This window comes from Heterocephalus glaber, unplaced genomic scaffold (assembly GCF_053883595.1).
Source record: "Heterocephalus glaber isolate CG9 unplaced genomic scaffold, H.glaber_assembly_v1.0 deba00001532, whole genome shotgun sequence".
Taxonomy (NCBI): Eukaryota; Metazoa; Chordata; class Mammalia; order Rodentia; family Bathyergidae; genus Heterocephalus; species Heterocephalus glaber.
In genome coordinates, this window is record NW_028258330.1 from 23,389,453 (window position 1) to 23,410,235 (window position 20,783).

The 20,783-nt window shown below is 42.1% G+C and overlaps 1 protein-coding gene across 19 annotated transcripts in view; it reads left to right on the forward strand.

Moving 5' to 3' along the window:
- Ttll9 (tubulin tyrosine ligase like 9) overlaps positions 1-20,783 on the forward strand; it is a 67,884-nt gene that overhangs the window by 46,628 nt on the left and 473 nt on the right. For 11 of the 19 annotated variants that reach the window (XM_021254903.2, XM_021254908.2, XM_021254906.2 and 8 more), the window contains 4 exons: positions 11,086-11,144; positions 11,948-12,144; positions 13,528-13,641; positions 14,822-14,966. In XM_021254903.2, the coding sequence (XP_021110562.1) occupies positions 11,086-11,144; positions 11,948-12,144; positions 13,528-13,641; positions 14,822-14,966 (515 nt within the window). The remainder of the gene's footprint in view (positions 1-11,085; positions 11,145-11,947; positions 12,145-13,527; positions 13,642-14,821; positions 14,967-20,783) is intronic. The other 8 variants (XM_087188818.1, XM_013070662.3, XM_013070664.3 and 5 more) reach the window with 5 other exon arrangements.

Here is a 20,783-nt window from a genome sequence, read left to right on the forward strand (position 1 = left end):
ATCCCGGGCCCATCAACACCTATTATCTATCCTTTTTATTTCAGCAATTCTAGTGAAAGTGAGGTAGTTTTGTTTGGCATAGCCCTCATAACTCATAATGCCAAGTCCCTTTTATATGCTTCTTGCCCTATTCAAATCCTTTGTCCATTTTTAATAGAATTGTCTTTTTATTGTTGAGTTATAAGAATTCCTTATATATTTTTTTCATTTTCGGCATCTTACTTTTTTTTTTTTTTTTTTTGGTGCCAGGGATCTCAGTTCCTTGTGCTTGCGAGGCAGGCAGTGGAACCACTGAGCTAAATCCCTGCCCCAAGAATTCCTTATATATTTTGAATACTAGTCCTGTTTCAGAACGGTGATTTGCAGATACTTTCTCCCATTCTGTGAGTTATCTTTTCACTTTCTTGATAATGTCTTTTAAAACACAAAATTTTTAAATTTTGGTAAAGTCCAATTTATCTTTTTTTCTCTTTTGTTCACTTATGCTTTTGATGAAAGAAACTCTGCCTAACACAAGGTCACATTATTCCTATATATCCTTTTATAAAAATTACTTAAATTCTTTTATTGTTACATTTTAGGTATACAACACATTTACATTTCTCATTGGGAACTTGTACCTTTACATAATGCATCTTGGTTCTTATTTTTTCCCCATTCCTAGCCCTCCCTTCACCCCCTCTACCTTTCCCTATTTACAAAGACTTTATTTCCATTTTTTCCATTTCTCATCATTTTTCCTTTCCCTTCTTTCCTTCCCCTTGTCCCTCCCACTACCCCTACCCCTTTGGACCTTTTCTTCCTATTTTGCATTATCGATTATTCATTCTAATCATTGGTACATTTTAGGTATAAAATATAATGACATTCATCATTGGAAATTTGCACCTTTACATAATCTCTCTTGGTTCTTATTTTTCACCCTTGCCCAGCCCTCCCTTCAACCCCTCCATCCCTCCCTATTTACAAAGATTTTGTTTCCATTTTTTCATTTTCTCATATTAATTCCATTCCCTTCTTTCCTTTCCCCTACCCCTCCCACTTCCCCTTCCCCTTTTCCCCTTTTCTTCCTATTTCACATTATCTATTATATGTTTCAGTCCTTATATACATTTTCAGTTTCTCACACCAGAGAAACTATTCAGTATTTATACATGTGTGTCCTATTTATTTCATTTAAGAGTATCGCCTCAATGTGCATCCATGTAGCTATAAATGTCTCTAATTTCTCATTTTTTATGGCTGAGTAGTACTCCATTTTATTTTTTAAAAACCCCACATTTTCTTTATCCAGTCTCCAGTTGATGGGCATTTGGGCTGTTTCCAAGTTTTAGCTATTACAAATTGTGCTGCTATGAACATGAGTGCACATATATCACTGTGGTATGATTCTTTTCATTCTTTAGGGAAGATACCCAGCAGGGGAATAGTAGGATCAAATGGGACTTCCAGTCCTAGTTCTTTGAGGTATCTCCATCCTGATTTCCACAGTGGTTGCACCAGTCTACACTCCCACCAGCAGTGGAGCAGGGTTCCTCTTTCCTCACAGTCCTGCCAGCATTTGTTATTTGTTGATTTCATGATAGCAGCCATTCTTTCTGGAGTGAGGTGGAATCTCAGCGTTGTTTTCATTTGCATCTCTTGAATGACCAGTGATGTTGAACATTTTTTCATGTATTTATTTGCTATTTCTACTTCTTTGTCTGAGAAATGTCTGTTCATTTCATATGCCCATTTTCGGATTGGGTCTTTAAATTTGGGAGGTCTGATCTTTTTAAGTTCTTTATAGATTCTAGATAGTAGACCTTTGTCTGAGGAAAAGCAGGTGAAGATTTTTTCCCACATTGTGGGTTGTCTCTTCACACTGCTGGTGGTTTCTCTTGCTGTGCAGAAGCTTTTTAATAAGAAGAGATCCCACTTGTTGGTTGCTTGTGCTAGTTCACGGGCAACTGAGGTTTTGTTCATAAAATCTTTTCCTACACCAATGTCTTCAAGAGCTCTACCTAACCTCTGTTCTAGCCGGTTCAGCATTTCTATTTTAATATTTAAATCTTTAATTCATTTTTATTTTAGTTTAGTGCATGGTGAGAGATATAGGTCAAATTTTAATCTTTGGCAAGTTGAAGCCCAGTTTTTCCAGCACCATTTATTAAAGAGGCTATGTTTCCTCCACTGAGGGTGTTTGGCTCCTTTATCAAAGATGAGATGGCTGAGTGTGTCTGGTGTTGTTTCTGCATCTTCTAATCTGTTCCTCTGGTCCTCAGGTCTGTTTCTTTGCCAGTACCATGCTGTTTTTAATCACAGTAGCTTTGTAGTAGAGTTGCAGGTTGGGGATTGTGATACCCCCTGCCATGTCTCTATTACCTAGAATTGCTTTTGTATTCTGGGTCTCTTCTTGTTCGAAATGAATTTTTGGATTGTTTTCTCAACAACTCTGAAGTATGCTTCTGGGATCTCAATTGGAATTGCATTGAATCTATATAGCAGTTTTGGAAGTATGGCCATTTTCACTATATTAATCCTTCCTACCCAGGAGCGGGGGATGTCTGTCCATTTTCTGATATCACCTTTAATCTCTCTTTTCAGAGTGCTATAGTTTTCAGAGAAGAGGTCTTTGATTTCTTTCGTTGATTCCTAGGTATTTCAGTTTTTTGGATGCTATTGTGAAAGGAATTATTTGCCCTATTTCTCTCTCAGTGAATCTGTTATTCGTGTAGAGGAAAGCTATTGATTTTTGTGTGTTGACCTTGTAACCAGCTACTTGACTGAATTTGGTTATTAAGTCTAGAAGACTTTTGGTGGAGTTCTTGGGGTCTTCTATATAGAGTATGTCATCTGCAAATAACAACAATTTGACTTCTTCATTTCCTATCTTTATTCCTTTTATTTCTTTCTCTTGTCTAATTGCCATGGCTAGTGTTTCCAAAACTATATTGAACAAGAGTGGTGATAGTGGACATCCTTGTCTTGTTCCTGATTTTAGTGTGAAGGATTTCAGTTTTTGACCATTTAGTATGATACTGGTTGTTGGTTTTTCTTTTTATTCCCCCCCCCATTAAGTTTATTGGTACATTTTCGGTATAAAATACAGTTACATTCTTCATTGGGATCTTGTACCATTACATGAGTATCTTGGTTCTTATTTTTTTCCCCTTCCCTTGCCCTCCCTTCACCCCCTCCACCCTTCCCTATTTGCAAAAACCTTGTATCCATTTTTTTTTCCTCTTTTCATGTTTTTTCCTTTCCCTTTTTTCCCTTCCCCTACCCCTCCCAATTCCCCTGGTCTTTTTGACCTTTTCTTCCTGTTACACAATATCAGTTATACATTTTTTAAATTACAATATTAAGATCTAGGAGACATTACCACGGATATTACAGAATTTAAAAGGATATAGAAAGCATATTATAAAAATCTTTTTTGAAATAAATTTGGCAACTTCTAAGGAGTATCTTGGAAGACAAATTAATGAAACTAACTCTGGAGAAAATATAAAATTTGAATAGCACCTATTAAAGAAGGTATATTCCTAGCTTGAAAACCTACCTATATGACAACAGCAGGCTCATATTCATTTTAACTGATAAATTATATCAAACAATTAAACGACAAAAAAGAAGGAACACTTCTCCCCTCATTTTAGGAACTCAACATTGTGCAATTCCTAAAACTGGATAAAGATAATAGAAGAAAAAATATGAACATAGATAGAAATTTGTTTAACAAAACAAACTATTTGAAGTCAGATCTGGCAGGATGTAGAAAGTGGTTTTGTTATAGGGATGGCAGTGTTAGTTCAGCACTGGAAGAGCCACCCCCAAAAGTCATCATTTTAACAGAGGAAAGGAAAAAACCATATGATCTGTCACTAGTTGGAGAAAAAGTATTGGACTAAATTCTACAGCTGTTCATGGTAAAAGCTATCAGGAGCCTAGAAGTAGAACAGAAACTTCTCAACAGATTAAGGACATATACTCCATACTTCCAGCAAGAATGCCTTATGTAAATGGAGAAGATACAATGCTTTCTCCTTAAGGTGGGGAACAAGGGCAGATATGCTTGCTCTTTATCTGTCCATTAAACTTTGAAACCTAGTCCCCACCAAAATAGTCTGGCAATAAAATGACACAACTAGGATAGGATTGGCATGGCAGAAGCAAAATCTTTATATGTAGATGAAATGATCATCTACAGAGAAAATACTAAGAAATCTCTAGGATCCCCTAGAACTTGTAGTTGAATTTAGCAGGATTAGAAAACACAAGGTATATATAGAAATTCAGGTCTGTGTATACTTGCTATAAATGAAGAATTGGATATTGAAATTTACAAGTTATGTAGGAGTACAAAGGACCTAGAAAAGTAAATAGAAAAAAAAGACAAAAGAACAGTGTTGGAAGACATTTATTTCCTAATTTTAAGACTTCCTCTAAAGCTACAGTAATCAAGGCAGTGTTGGTGTAAGGAAAGACGTATAGATCAATGGAATAAAACAGAGAGTCTAGAAATAGAACCATACATATATGCTCCACTGAGTTTTGAAAGATTATTTAACATTAGCATTTTATAGAATATAAACTCAATTCAAGAGCTGAGGAAGAGATAGTGTTTCAGCAAACGGCACTAGAACACCTGGTATCCATATATAAAATTTAACCTCAACCCTTTTTTTCCATACATGAAAATAACTTGAAGGGATCTATGAACCTAAATAAGAAAGCCTAAAAGTATAAAACTTTAAGAAGAAATTATAAAGGAAAATATTTATGAATTCAGGGTAGGCAAGAACTACCTAGGATACAAAAAACATGATGTATAAAAGAAAAAAGTTGATAAATGGAATTCCATCAAAATTTAGAACTTTAAATGACATCATTAAAATGAAAAGTAGTCCTTAAACAGACCATATTTACAATACATATAACCTATGACCAGAATATATAAAGAATTCTTAGAGCTCATTAATAGACAACCCAATTAAAATGTAGACATAAGAAGATGATAAATAGCCAGTATAGCACAAAGAGTGGTGTGCAACTCTAGAATCAGAAAAATACTATCAGTACGATAATAAGATTGAATCATACACTCATTAGGGAGATGAAGTTAAAAGTTTCAAAAGCCTTGTCATAACTTTTTCTTTTTGTTGGATTCTCCCCCTTTGCGTTTAATTTGTCACGCCCCATAGATTCATTCTGCTGGGTTTCCTGGGGTTGTGATCCTCATTGTTTTTTCCTAGGGTATTGTCTAAAATTTTTTGCAGTGCCGGTTTGGTATTCATGAAGTTCCTGAGGTGCTCTTTATCATGAAAGTATCTTATTTCTCCATCAATTTTGAAAGATAGTTTTGCAGGGTACATCAATCTGGATTGGAGGCTGTTTTCCTTTAGGGCTTGAAACACCTCACTCCAAGCTCTTCTTGCCTTGAGGGTTTGCATTGAGAAGTCTGCGGTGATTCTGATGGACTTTCCTTTGTATGTGATTTGTTTCTTTTCTCTCACTGCTTGTAGAATTTTGTTCTTCTGTTGGATTTCTGGAATCCGAACTATTATATGCCTATGTGTAGATTTTTTTTGATTAAGGCTAGCTGGAGTTCTATATGCCTCACTTATCTGTATGTCAAGTTCTTTTCCCCTCCTTGGGAAGTTTTCCGCCATCACTTCTGTGAATAGTTTTTTTATGTCATCTGAACTCTCTCCTGTTTCTTCATTGACTCCAATCAGTCTTATGTTATTCTTCTTTGCATCGTCTAGCAGCTGCTGGATTGATTTCTCATGTTCCCTTACAATTTTGAAGCAATTTTTCTTTTCCTGGTCACTAATTGCAATCTTATCTTCTATATGTGAAATTCTTTCCTCACATTGGTTCATTCTGCTGCGCAGACTTTTGATGGAGTTTTTAATCTCTTGGAAATCTGTTTTATGGATTCCATTTGTTTCCTATGTTGGGATTCCATCATGTTCCTCAGATCCTCTATTTTTTTATCTGTGTCCTCTCTAGATTTGTTAATCATGTCTTGCACCATGAGCAAAATCTTTGCTGTTATCTGAGTAATTATTTCTGATTTCATTTTTCCCAGATCCTCTTTTGTTGCCAGTTCAGAGAGTCCAGGTGGTTGAGTATCAGATTGTTCCATCTCGTTTCCCTTTGGGGTTGCTGTAGGTGATCCAGAAGTCTGTTTTTGAGACTTGTTTACATGTCTTCTCATTTCCATGGGAGGGGGTGCTTCTGACGCCCACATGGCTCACCTTCTCTGCCCTAGGAGCTTGGGATGGCAGCGGGGGAGCTTCCTTCCAGGTTCTAGGACCAGCTCAGCTTCTCTGCCCTAGGAGCTTGGGATGATGGTGAGGGAGCTTCCTTCTGGGTGCTGGGGCTGGCTCACCTTCTCTGCCCTAGGAGCCTGGGATGGCAGTGGGGGAGCTTCCTTCTGGGTGCTGGGACTGGCTGAGCTTCTCTGCCCTAGGAGCCTGGGATGCAGGTGGGGAGCTTCCTTCTGGGTGCAGGGGCCGGGTGAGCTTCTCTGCCCTAGGACCCTGGGATGGTTGTTGGTTTTTCATAGATGGCTTTTATCAGTTTGAGGTAGAGACCATCTATTCCATTTTTTCATAGGGTTTTTATCATAAATGCATGTTGGATTTTGTCAAATGCTTTTTCTGCATCTATGGAGATAATCATATGGTTTTTGTCCTTTGCTCTATTGATATAGTGTATTACATTGATTGATTTGTGTATGTTGAACCATCCCTGCATCCCTGGGATGAATCCCACTTGATCAGGGTGTATGATCTTCTTGATGATCTTCTGCATTCTATTTGCCAGTATCTTATTAAGGATTTTTGCATCTATGTTCATTAGTGAGATTGACCTATAGTTCTCCTTTTTGGTTGGGTCTTTCTCTGCTTTTTGCGGGGGGGGGATCAAGGTGATGCTTGCTTCCAGGAATGAATTTGGGAGTATTGCTTCCCTTTCAATTTCATTGAAGAGTTTAAACAGTAGTGGCAGCAGTTCCTCTCTAAATGTCTTGTAGAATTCAGCAGTGAAGCCATCAGGGCTCGGGCTTTTCTTAGTTGATAAGTTTTTAATTACATTTTTTATTTCATTGATTGATATTGGGTTGTTTAGAATTTTTAGATCTTCTTCGTTCAACTTTGGTAATTCATATGTATCTAGGAATCTGTCCATTTCTTCTATGTTTTCCATCTTATTGGCATATAGGTTCTGGAAGTAGGTATTGATGATCCTCTGGATTTCTGCTGGGTCTGTTGTCATTTCACCCTTTTCATTCCTAATTGCATGGATTTAAGCCTTTTCTTTCCTTTTTCTGACAAGGTTGGCTAAGGGTTTGTCAATTTTGTTGATTCTTTCAAAGAACCAACTCTTGGCTTCATTGATTTTTTTGTATTGTTCTCTTAGTCTCCATTGCATTGATTTCTCCTCTGATCTTTATAATTTCCTCCCTTGTATGAGCTTTGGGTTTGTCCTGCTCTTCTTTTTCTAGAAATTTGAAGTTCAGCATCAGGTTGTTTAATTGGGCTTGTTCTGTTTTCCTAACATGCTTATTCACTGCTATGAATTTCCCTCGTAAGACTGCTTGCATTGTGTCCCATAGATTCAAATATGTTGTATTGTCATTGTCATTTAATTGAAGGAACTGTCTAATTTCTTCTTTAATTTCCTCTGTGACCCATTGGTTATTCAGAAGTGTGTTGTTCAATTTTCATGTGTTTATGAAATTTTTTGAGTTTCTTTTGCTATGGATCTCCAATTTCATCGCACTATGGTCTGATAATATACAGGGGATAGATAACTTCAGTTCCTTTGCACTTACTTAAACATGTTCTATGCGCAAGTATGTGGTCTATTTTAGAGAATGACCCATGTGCAGCTGAGAAGAATGTGTATTCTGATTTTGTGGGGTGGATGACTCTGTAAACATCTGTTAAGTTCATTTGTTCAAGAGTTTGAGTTCTAGTATTTCATTAGTTATTTTTTGTCTAGTTGATCTATCTCTCTGTGATGGTGGGGTATTGAGGTCCCTCACTACAATTGTTTTAGTGCATATATGACTTTTCATGTCCGTTAGTATTTGTTTTATATACTTGGGCACACTAGTGTTTGTTGCATAGAGATTTATGATTGTCATCTCTTCCTGTTGCATTGTTCCCTTTACAAGGATGTAGTGTCCTTCTTCATCTCTCTTAATCAGTGTTGGTTTGAAATCTACTTGATCTGCAAAGAGGATAGCTACTCCTGCTTTTTTTCAGGTTCCTGTCACATGGAGTATTGTTTTCCACCCTGTAACTTTCAGTCTATGAGTTTCCTTTTGAATTAAGTGTGTTTCTTGTATGCAGAATATTGTTGGATTTTGCTTCTTGACCCATTCTGCCAGTCTATTTCTTTTGATTGGTGAATTGAGACCATTAACATTGATTGTTATAACAGAAACGTATTGACTTATCATTGTCATGACTTTTTCTTTTTGTTGGGTTCTCCCCCTTTTCATTTAATTTCTTGTCACACCAGATGGGTTCATTCTGCTTTGTTTCCTGGGGTTGTGATCCTCAGTGTCTGTTCCTAGGATATTGTGTAAAATTTTTTGGAGTGCTGGTTTAGTATTCATGAAGTTCCTAAGGTGCTCTTTGTCATGAAAGTATCTCATTTCTCCATCAATTTTGAAAGATAGTTTTCCAGGGTATATCAATCTGGGTTGGAGGCTGTTTTATTTTAGGGCTTAGAATATGTCACTCCAAGCTCTTCTTGCCTTGATGGTTTGTGTTGAGAAGTCTGCTGTGATTCTGATGGGCTTTCCTTTGTATGTGATTTGTTTCTTTTCTCTAACTGCTTGTAGAACTTTGTTCTTCTGTTGAGTTTCTAGAATTTTAACAATTATATGCCTAGGTGTAGATTTTTTTTTGATCAAGGCTATTTGGAGTCCTGTATGCCTCACTTATCTGTATGTCAAGTTCTTTTCCCCTCCTTGGGAAGTTTTCTGCCATTATTTCTGTGAAGAGTTTTTTTTATGTCATCTGCACTCTCTCCTGTTTCTTCATTGACTCCAGTCAGTCTTATGTTATTCTTCTTTGCATCGTCTAGCAGCTGCTGGATTGATTTCTCATGTTCCCTTACAATTTTGAAGCAATTTTTCTTTTCCTGGTCACTAATTGCAATCTTATCTTCTATATCTGAAATTCTGTCCTCACATTGGCTCATTCTGCTGTGTAGACTTTCAATGGAGTTTTTCATCTCCTGGAAATCTATTTGCATCTGTTGTATGGATTCCATTTGTTTCCTATGTTGGGATTCCATCGTGTTCCTCAGCTCCTCTCTAGATTTATTAATCATGTCTTGCACTAGGAGCATAATTTCTCCTGTTATCTGAGAAATTATTTCTGATTTCATTTTTTCCAGATCCTCTTTTGTTGCCAGTTCAGTGGGTCCAGGTGGTTGAGTATCAGAGTGTTCCATCTCATTTCCCTTTGGGGTTGCTGTAGGTGATCTGGAAGTCTGGTTTTGAGACTTATTTACACGTCTTCTCATTTCGACCGGGGCGGGGGGGGGCGGTGCTCGGTGTTGTTAGCGCCCACACGGCTCACCTCCTCCAAGCCAGGATCAGTGGGACAGTGGCTCAGAAGCCCCTTCCTCTGGGCTGGGAGCAGCAGGACAGATGGTGGCCCAAAAGCCCTTTCCTTTGGGCTGGGAGCGGCGGGATGGATGGCGGCCCAAAAGTCCTTTCCTCTGGTCTGGGAGTGGTGGATGGATGGTGGCCCAGAAGCCCCTTCCTCTGGGCCAGGAGTAGCATGACAGTGGCTCAGGAACCCCTCCTCTGGGCTGGGAGCAGCGGGACCCTATATATCCTTCTAAGAATTTTTAGTTTTTCCTCTTGATGTAGGCCTGTGGTCCTGTAGTTAAGCTCTGTCTCTGTGTGAGAAAGGGATCCCATTTTATTCTTCTGCAACTCCATACCCAGGCATCCCTACGCCATTGTGGAAGACTCGTTTTCCTGCCCCTGAATTGACTTTTAGAAAATCAACTGGTCATAAATGTAAGGGCTCCTTTCCTATTTAGTGTTTGGTCATGTGCTTATTCTTTTAAAATTGAGGCATAAAAACCCTCAGACAAATGTGAAGGAAAGTCTTTGAAAAATCTCTAAAGATGACATTCTAGGAAAAAAACAAATGCTAAAGAGGACACCTACCTTCTCTGAGAGGCTGACACCACCCTGCTCTGTCCCATATGCCACAAACAAGGAGAAATACCCTCTATCCAAGAATTGGACTTGAGCCAGTGACCTAAGCCCTCCACCTCTTCAGCTGAGAAACATCCCCCAGTAAGTTCTGGAGGAAATTAGGTCTCATGGCCATTTCAGGAGGTTTGGGATCTATCCTGCTTGGTCCTGCAGGGGATGTTGAGGGAGGGGTGTTCTCTGTGGCTGTCACTACCTTGTCTTAGCCTTCAGCTTCTCGTGGATGAGATGGGAATTATTTGGGGGACAAACGAGGTGATGCGTGTGAATGTGCTCTGGGAGCTGCAAAGTGTTGCCGGTGTTGCTGAGGGGTGACACCAGTGATGATACCAAAAGGCAGACTCTTAGGGTCTTCTAAGGCCACCCAGATCATCTGCCCATGCTGGACCCCTTCTCCAATATTTCTGAAAAGTGCTTACTCAGTCCAAGCCCCTGTGGAGATGGGGCGCTCAGTGTCCTGAGGCAGCTGTTCCATATTTGGTTAGAAAGTTTTCTCTCCGCTTGAGCTGAAAAACCATAATATATCAGCTGTGCCAGGCGCTGTTTCACTTTCATTCTTCAAATAATCCTGTGAAGCCAATGCACTGTTATGTTTCCCCATTTATGAGGGAGAGGAACAGGCTCAGAGAAGTTAAGCAACTTGCTCAGGGGCCCATACCCACTAAAATGCAGGTAGAACTCAAGCCCAGACCTGACTGACTCCAAGGCCTACATATGGGAACTTTGAGCTGTTTTGTAGCTTTCCAGTCAATCCCAAGCAAGGGTCTCAGTGCCATCCCTGGGGGCAATATGGAGCAGGGCTCACTCTTCTTGTCCATACTGGCCTTGACCACCAACCTCTTCAGATGTTCACCTCACCAACGTCGCAGTGCAGAAGATGTCTCCCGACTACCACCCAAAGAAGGTGAGGAGGCTGGGCTTCTGCACTCCACAAGTACAGCCTTGGGGATGCAGTGGCTAGGAGCTCAGACAGAACACAGTTCACTGGTGAGGGCAGGGCCACCCTTTGCATTTGTGTGGTCCAAGGCAAAAGTACAGGAAGGTCCACAGATCATGTGTCTAAATATTTGAAAGTTACAGGTCAAACTAATGCACCCCTAAGCAAAATGTGTGCTATTCTTCTACCTGGACAGTTTCTCCTATTGCTCAGTCCTTCCATTGGTGTATCACACAGACACGCTATTTATCTTGTCTATTCATCTACCATCTGTCTCTCTGTCTGTCATCTATCTATCCTATCTATGATCTATCTAATCTGCATAATAACCTTCAAGGCCAGATTCAAATACAGAATTCTCAGACTTTTCAGAGGTAGGGGCCAGATCAGGGGCAAAGGGCAGCAACCCCCAGCTCTCATTTCATCAACCCCCAGCTTTCCCTCTCTTGGCTCAATCCCTTATGGGGCCTTGTGTGTGCAAACAGCAGCCTGTTGGCCACTCTTGGCCTTGGGAGGTATGTGGTCACTGTAGTCCTTCCTCAGGGAGGCAGGCCTAGGGAAGGGGCTTGTACGAGCCACATGGACAGGGACAGTTGGGGTCCAGTCCTGTTAGTTACAGACAATCTTTGCTTCAGAAGGAGGCTACCCCCAGATCACCCTGATTGTGGGACTCAGACCTAAGGACTATGTTAATGAGCTTGAAGGCTTGAAGGTCCTGGCAGATGGGGTTCTATTACCTGAGGTCCCTCACTACCTGGCTGCTGGCCCAGGGCTGCAAGTGGATGCTCCAGCACTTTCGGCAGTACCTAGCATCCAAGCATGGGCCCCAGGTGGTGGAAGCACTTTTCAGTGACATGGACAACATCTTCATCAAGAGCCTGCAAAGTGTGCAGAAGGTGATCATTAGTGACAAGCACTGCTTCGAGCTGTATGGCTACGACATCCTCATCGACCAAGACCTCAAGCCGTGAGTGGGAGAGCAGCCCGGAAGGAGGGTGTGCGTGTCAGGGTTTACACAGTGCTCCCAGACCACCCAGACCTGAATCCCAGCTCTGCCACTTCCTAACTGTGGGACCTTCAAACACTTATTTTTTGCTGTGCCTCAGTTTGCCAGTTTGTAGAATGGGGTTGGTCATTGTGCTTGTACCTTATAGTGATGCGGAATAAAAGAACAATCATCTGTGGAGCAATAGGCACCAAGCCTGGCTCTCAGAGGTCTTTCCTGATCGTTGGCTGAGTCAGGAATGCTCCCCTCGTACCAGGCAGAGGATGGAAGTTTTGGATGCAGAGGATGAGAAGTGCTATGTAAGGGAATATGGTCCCAGTGTCAGTTCATGCCCGGAATGTGGTGCACAGCCGCAGCGTCCATGGAAGCAGAAGGAGCTGGCAGGGACTGCAGTGACTGCTTATATGACACGACAAGAGAGGGAAGCCCATGGGTTGTTCAAGGAGCCTAAGGTCAATGTCAGATCGAGAGCAAGGCCACGCCAGGTTGTAAGGACCTGGGCTGAGCTACTCCCCAGCAGCACTGCTGGGTGTAGAGATGACTCCCCTGTCAAAGTCACCATGTCAGTGCTGAGAGGCTTTTGAAACCAGGCATTGGAGGCCAAGAGAAAGACCTAAGTCAGCCCCTGGTTCAAGGGAAACTGAGTGACAGCACCAACGAGCTTCCTTCTCTGTACAGCAAGATGTGGCCATGGCATTAGGGTAGACACTGAGGGGGAATAAGCTTGGGCGCAGGCAGCAGAGAGTGGAAAGGGGGCCTGTGGTTCTGCACTGACTTCTGGGGAGCCTTTCTCTCTCTGTGCCCCAGCTTCCTATCTAAAATGACGGATTGTACAAAATAAGAAGTTGCATGCTGGAGGTCCTTGGGCTGACCTTGGCCTTTAGAATATTTTTTGATTTAAATTTATGGATAAGCTCTGAAATTTGGGAGATTTTTACATAAAACTTAGGGTTTTTGGTTTTTCTGGGAAAATCAGAGGATCCTGCCATTCTGGGTTCACACTCCACGGGGTGACACTGTCCCAGAAATACCCTTTTAGACTCAGATGCTTTCTAGCATCCCCACCCCTCCAGCCATCTCCCAGCCCTGAGAGAGCAGGTGAACGCTCAGGTGTAGACAAACTAGGAAGGCTAAAAAGAGCAGAATTCGCTCATACTCACATGTATAGGAAGAAGAAAAACATACCAGCAGGAGACCCCCATAATCATTCTTGCCCCCAGACAGCTTCCCTCCTCTAGCTGCCTTTCTCCAGGGTGGACAGATGGAGGGAGTGGCATTGGTTGGCCTGAGAGTGGGACCCATGTGGGACCAATTACCCTTCGGCTGACCCTCCCTTGGTCCCAGGTGGCTCCTGGAGGTCAATGCATCCCCCTCGCTGACAGCCAGCAGCCAGGAGGACTATGAGCTCAAGACTTGCCTGCTGGAGGACACGCTGCACGTGGTAGACATGGAAGCCAGGTGAGGCAGCCTCAGCCACATGCTCCATCTTTGGCAGTGGGGCTGCCACCAAGAGAGAGAGGAGTCAAGAGGTGGATCCAGCCTGCTTGACCATTTCACAGACAGGGAAATTGCAGTGCCTTAATAGGATTGGGTCTTGGTCCAAGGACTTGACCTCCCTGGAGTAGAGTGTCCATCTATAGCTTTCAGAGACTCAGTCAAGGAGGATTACCCAAAACTTCCTGACTGTGGGACCTGGGACCCAATCACTGCCTCTCTTGGAGCCTCAGTTTTCTCATCTGTAAAATAGGAAACATCATGACTACCCCTCAGGATTGTTAGATTAACTTACCAAGGTAATTTATTGCAATGTGCCTAGCTCATGATAAGTACCCAGTAAGGCTATTTATTGTTCTAATGATGTATACATAATGGAAAAAAAACAGGCTGGCTTCAGGCCTGGGTGTTGATTGGTGGGTCTGTTTTCTCTCCCTCCCTACTTTCCCACCTTGTACACATTTGCTCTCACACACACATGCCTCCCACCCAATGTGTGCACACATGCATGTGTATATGTATGTGGGTCTATCTATTGTTGTCTCTATCTCTCTCCTCTTTCTTCTATATCAGATTTTTCCCAGTTACTCCAGTGAAAGCTGGAGAGCTAATTCTCACTGCTGGGGATTGATTCCTATGCCAGTTCCTGAACCAGTCATTATGACTCTGGCCAGGCCTAGGTTTTGTGCCCACCTCCCACGGGGTAGTGTCAACCCCACCTGAGCCATGTGGATGGGGGCAGGAAGAAGGGTCCTTAAAGAAAAAACTGAGGCACCCTTGGCCTGAGGGAAAGTGAAATGGATGCTTATTCATTCAATAAGCATTCAGGGCCCTGCTGTGGCCAGGCCCGTGCCACACACTGAGGACACAGTGAAGGGCACCACAGACCTAGTGCTACCTCCTCAGTATTTTTAGTTTGGGAGGAAAGCAGACTATGCCAGAAATCACAAATCAGGGGCCTGTTACTACTGTAAGTGTGGGGGCCTCAGGAGCAACACTCAGAAACCTGTGTGGTCACCAGGATACAGCCAGAGTGGGTGGGCACAAAAGGAACTCTGGCAGGGCAGGTGCAGGTACAGTTCCAGGAGGGAGACCCGGCCCAGAAGCTGCCCCTTCTTCAACCTTGTGTCTCTTGTTGGTCCAGGCTCACAGGAAAGGAAAAGCGAGTCGGGGGCTTCGACCTCATGTGGAATGATGGTCCTGTCAGCAGAGAGGAGGGGGCTCCTGACCTGCCGGGGATGGGAAACTTTGTGACCAACACACACCTCGGTATGCAGGGGAGGTGGGAGGTAGGTGCCAGGGATGGCATGGGAGGTGCCAGATAGTGCAGGAGGCATCTGGCATAACACTGTGATTGAATTCAATCTGCAATTTAGCAGCTGTGTGATCTTTGGCAAGGATTTAACCTCTGTGCTTCACCTGTCAAATAGAGATGGAATAGTTTCTGTATATGCCTAAGACACTGCCTGGCACATAAAGATATCATTAATCTGTCAGGAGGTGGATTTCAAAACACTTAAGTGGAAAACAGTCTAAAACATCCATTACATATTGTTAACAGAAATGAAGGACCTCAGAGCTTGACTTCAAAGTTGGTTCCTAAAAAGTGAAAAATTTCCCTGATTATAAAAATTATTCACACTCATTGTAGAATATTTGAAAACGAAAGAAGGAAAATTTTTAAAAACATCCAGACATAACTATCTTTAACAATCTGGCATGTTTCCTTCCAGTTTTAAAAAAATGCATATATTCATACTTTTTCTTTTATAAAATTGGAATTGGGCCAGAGTTTTGAGTCCTACTTTTCCATCCAAGAATATTAAGAACCTCCCATTTGCAAGCACTGTTTAGCCAGGTCTGAACTAAACATTTTACACACATTAACTCATTTCATAGCTTTTATGCTCATTGTGCAGGTGAGGAAATAGTCTCCAGAGGTTACCTAGACTGCTGAGGTCTTGGTCACAAGTGATGAGGACTTAAACTCTGGTCTGTCGGACTCTAAAACCTGAAGGTTGCCAGCTAAATTCTCCTGTTCCTTAGCAGAATTAAGAACAAAATTACCATATGCAGCAAAACATTCTAGTGTGCATATATGCCAACATTTACCAAGCCAATTTCTTATCATTGGCCAGTTGACACAGTTCCATTTTTTTACTTTCATAAACAATACTATGATGAACATCCTTTCCCATAAAGCTCAACTGAAATTCTGGCTATTTTGCTAGAACAGATTCCTAGAAGCAGAATTACTGGATCAAATTTGGGCTTATTAAAACCAAACTGCTTTCCAGAAAGACTACTCCAATTTGCCAGTTTTTAATTTAAAAAAACAAGCAGAAAAATCTGTGCCAAATTGACAAGTGAAAATTGCTGACTCTTTATTGTCCCATGTGTGTTCCAGGGATCACTGCTGAGGTTTCAGATTTTTAATTTGCATTTCTCCTTTTGTAAGTTATCCAGTCTATTTTTCTAGGGGTTTCTTAGAGTTGTCTAAATTTATCAAACCTTTGGATATTAATATGTTAAAGGTATCACCCCTCTGTTAAACATACTGTGAATATTTTCCTGGGTTTGTCATTTGCTTTTTGAGTTGTATTTTGTGGTGACTTCTTTGATGATAAAAGAAATTTTATTTTTTTTAGAGTTTGGGGTGATTTGGAATTAGATTTAGCTTCATGTAACTAAAACCCCACCTAAGAGTTAAACAGAGAGGGGCGGATTTCACAGGCAGTCTTAGGCAGACCACACACGCTAACAAGTCTCAGGATGCCTCAGGGACCCAGCTCCTTCCTCTTCTGCCTTGCCACACTCAGCAGGTTGGTTTGGTGATCATGTTTTTTGCCTCATGGTTGCAAGATATCTGCTCCAGTTCCAGACAGTGTCTTTATCCCAGTCAGGAAAAAACAGGAAAGCCCAAGCACCAATGCCTTTTCTCCAGGGCTCTGACTTTTCATTCCAAAAGGGAAGGATACCTCCTACCATTCTGTCACCATCCCAGTGTCCAGAAAGCTTGGGGTGTCAAGTAGTGTGCCTGGGGGAAGACAAAGGAAAAGGGGGTTTGTGATCTGCTTTCCACAGCAAATGCCCAGCTCTGCCACATCTGATTGTTGGAGGATGACTACATGATGCTTCTCCAGCTTTAATGTGCATACAGTCACCTGGAAACCTTATAAAAATGCAGATTAGGGGCCGGGGATTTAGCCTAGTGGTGCCACCTCCTGCCTCACAAGTGGAAGGAACTGAGTTTGATCCCCAGTACCAAAAAAAAAAAAAAATGCAGATTATTATTCAGTAAGTCTAGGGCGGAGCCTGAGATCTGGTATTTGACAAATTCCAGGCAAAGCCCTGTTAACTACTGCTGTGCAACATAGTGAACACTGCTCCTCAAACCCAGCAGCTTAAAACAGCTGGTTTTTAAAAATAAATTTTATTTTATTTTATCCCTTTCCCCCCTCAAGTCCTCTCCCCTCCCTGTGTACAAAAGCTTTGTTTCCATTTTTTCCTACTATTTTCACTTTTTTCTTGGCCCTTCCTTCCTCCCTCCCTCCTCCCTTGTTCCCCTTCCCATTTGAAAACCTTCCCATTTTCCAACATCCATTATACATTTCAGTCCTTATTTCCACTTTTGGTTTTCTCACACCAGAGAAACAATGCAGTATTTACACGTGTGTGTCCAATTTATCTCACTTAAGAGTATGGTCTCAAGGTGCATCCATTTAACTATAAATGTCTGGAGCTCATCCTTTTTTATGGCAGAGAAGTACTTCATTGTATAAAAAAGAAACCACATGTTCTTAATCCACTCGTCAGTTGATGGGCATTTGGGCTGTTTCCAAGATTTACTTATTATAAACTGTGCTGCTATAAACAAAGGCGTGCATATATTGCTATGGTATGATGCTTTTAATTCTTTTGGGAAGCTACCAAGAAGAGGTAGAGCTGGGTCAAATGGAACCTCTAGTTTTAGTTCTTTGAGAAATCTCCACACTGATTTCCACAGTGGTTGCACCAGTCTACACTCCCACCACCAGTGGAGAAGGGCTCTTTTTTCCTCACAGCACCTCCAGCATTTGTTACTGGTTGATTTCTTGATAACAGCCATTTCTGGAGTGAGGTGGAATCTCAGTGTTGTTTTAATTTGCATTTCACAAAGGACCAGTGATGAGCACTTTTTCATATATTTATTTGCCATTTCTAATTCTTCATCTGAGAAGTGTCTTTTTATTTCAGATGCCCATTTTTGCATTGGGTCTTTAAATTTGGGGGGTCCAATTTTTTTGAGTTCTGTATATATTCTAGATAATAGTCCTTTATTGGAAGAGCTGGTAAACTCTTCAGAGTGGTAAACCCACTCTGTGGGTTGTCTTTTCACTCTACTGGTGGTTTCTTTTGCTGTGCAAAATCTTTTTAATAAGATGAGGTCCTAGTTGTGGATTCCTTGTAGTATTTCCCATGCAGTCTAGGTTTTATTCATGAAGTCTTTGCCTACTCCTATCTCTTCAAGCATTCTACCTATTCTCTCTTCCAGCACATTTAGTGTTTCTGTTTTAATATTTAGATCTTTGATCCATATCGATTTTAGGTTAGTGCGTGGTGAAAGATAGGGGTCTAGTTTCAATCTTTGGCCTATGGAAAGCCAGTTTTCCCAGCACCATTTATTAAAGAGGCTCTCTTTCTTCCAGTGAAAGTGTTTGACTCCTTTGTCAAAGATAAGGTGGCTGAGTATGTCTGGTGTTGTTTCTGCATCTTCTAGTCTGTTCCATTGATCCTTAGGTCTGGTCTTTTGCCAGTACCATGCTGTTTTTATTACTGTAGCTTTGTAGTATAATTTAAAGTCAGGGATTGTGATACCCCCTGCTTTGCCTTTGTTGCCCAGAATTGTCTTTGCTATTCTAGGTTCTTCTGGTTCCAAATGAATTTTAGGATTGTTTTTTTCTAATTCTGTGAGATATTCTGTTGGGACTTTGATTGGGACTGCATTGAATCTGTATAACAACTTTGGAAGTATGGCCATTTTCACTCTATTGGTTCTTCCTACCCAAGAACAAGGGATATCTTTCCATTTTCTTTTCTCTTTTTTGATACCAGGGATCGAACTCAGGACCTTGCACTTGTGAGGGAGGCAGCAGAATCACTGAGCTTATCCCCAGCCTTCCATTTTCTGATATCTTCTTCAGTCTCCTTTTTCAGAGTACTGTAGTAAAACAGCTGTTTTGTTTGCTCACGACTCTTCCCATCTCTTCTGGTCACTCATGGGGGTGCAGGGCCCTGGCAGCTCCCCTGACACCCGATGGCCTTGGGGAGTCTCATTCTCCAAGTAGGATTAATGCTGGATGTCAGCCAGTCTTCTTCTTCCATGTAGGCACCAGCTGATAAGTCTAGCCTAGCTTCCTGGCATGGTCTTCCCAGGGTTCCAAAAGACATGGCAAAGCCTCTTGAGACTGAGGCTTAGAAGTCCCAGTGTCATTCTGCTACAATCCAATGCCCAGAGCAATTATCTTGGCCAGCCAGGAGTCACAAGGTGAGGAATCAGGACTTACCTCTTGGTGAGAATGGCCAAGTCACCTTGCAGAGCTGTGTGCATAGGAATGAGAGGAACTGTCGCAGCCATCTCTGTGGACAGTCCCCTCCCAATACCAAGGCCACTGGTTCTTGGGTTCCCATTTGAATAGCACAGATAGAGAAGTCAGCTGCATACTGGAATCACTCAGGAGCTTTTAAAAAATCCTGATGCCTACTAGAGATAGAGATGTAGTTGGGTCTGAGCACATTTTGTTTGCGATACTGGGGATTGAACTCTGTCCTTGTACTGAGCTACATCCCCAGCCCTTCTTTTACTTGAGGGAGGGTTTGCCAAGTCACTCAGTTGCCCAGGCTGGGATTGCACTCGGGATCCTCCAGCCTCAGCTTTCCAGAGCATTGAAATTACAGGTATTCAATATCATGCTTGGCTTGGGCATCAGTATTTTTTAAAGCTCCCAGTTACTCAAATAAGTAGTCTAGGTAGATAGCCACTGTTTTAGAAGGCTCTAGAATTATTCCCAAGCTTCTAGTCAAGTGTTTCAGTGGATGGTGGTAAACACAGGAAGAAATTACTTTGGGGTGGGAGAGGGGTATTGATTGAGAACTAAGCTGGGTATATATTCAGGGTCATCTGGGTGAAAAGGTCAGCAGATAACTTAAGAGATATGTCTAGAACTCCAAGAGGGAGTTTGCATTAGTCATGAAGATTTGGCATTATGAACGTGCCAAATACAGTAAAAGCTAGGGTGTCATGGAACTCACTTTGAAGAACCCTGGGGATATATATAGTATATCCAGTATGTATACATATACTGGGCCTTCAGCTCAGTCAGTGCCTCTGAGGCAGGAACAGGGCTTTTGGGTGCTGTGAGAGAGGGAAGGTACCTCTAGGTAAGTACTTGTGCCACAGCACATATGGAAGCTGTCAATGTGCCCAGCTCAAGATTAAATGGTGTGGAGTTGCCTTGAGGATCAGCTCTGACAGCAAGCAGGAGATGGTTGCACTGTGACCGTGCTGGGACAGGTGGCACCTCAGCAGCTCATCTGGGCATGACTGCCTGAGACACACTTGCATGCCAGGGGCCACTTGTCAGGAAAGCTCCTCTTAGTCAACTGAGCCCAGCACATGAGCTGGGAAAAGGAAGAAAGCTAACATCCACTGGGCATCTGTTGGGTACCAGACACTGTGCTAGCTTTACTACCCTTCCACTGAGCAAAAACATGCTGGGGCGGGGGGGTGGGGGGGTGGCTCTGGCACCAGATAGTCTGGGTTCAAGACCCAGTTCTGCTACTTTTGGAAACCGGGGCAAATCACTTAACCTCTTCAAGCCTGCTATCTTGTGCACACCATTCCTGTGAGGGCTGCACTTCCTATGTCCAGCACCTGATGAACTCTGGCTGAGGTAAGCCCCAGCTGATGCCAGGTTTCCTGATGAATCCCTTGTCCACTGCACAAGGTGGGTCCTTATCCTGGCTGAGAAAACTGATGCTTAGAGAAGTAAATGACCTGCTGAGCACAGGGCACTTCAGAAGTGGAGCCAGGATGCAAACCACCCTCAACCCCATCATCCTAGCCA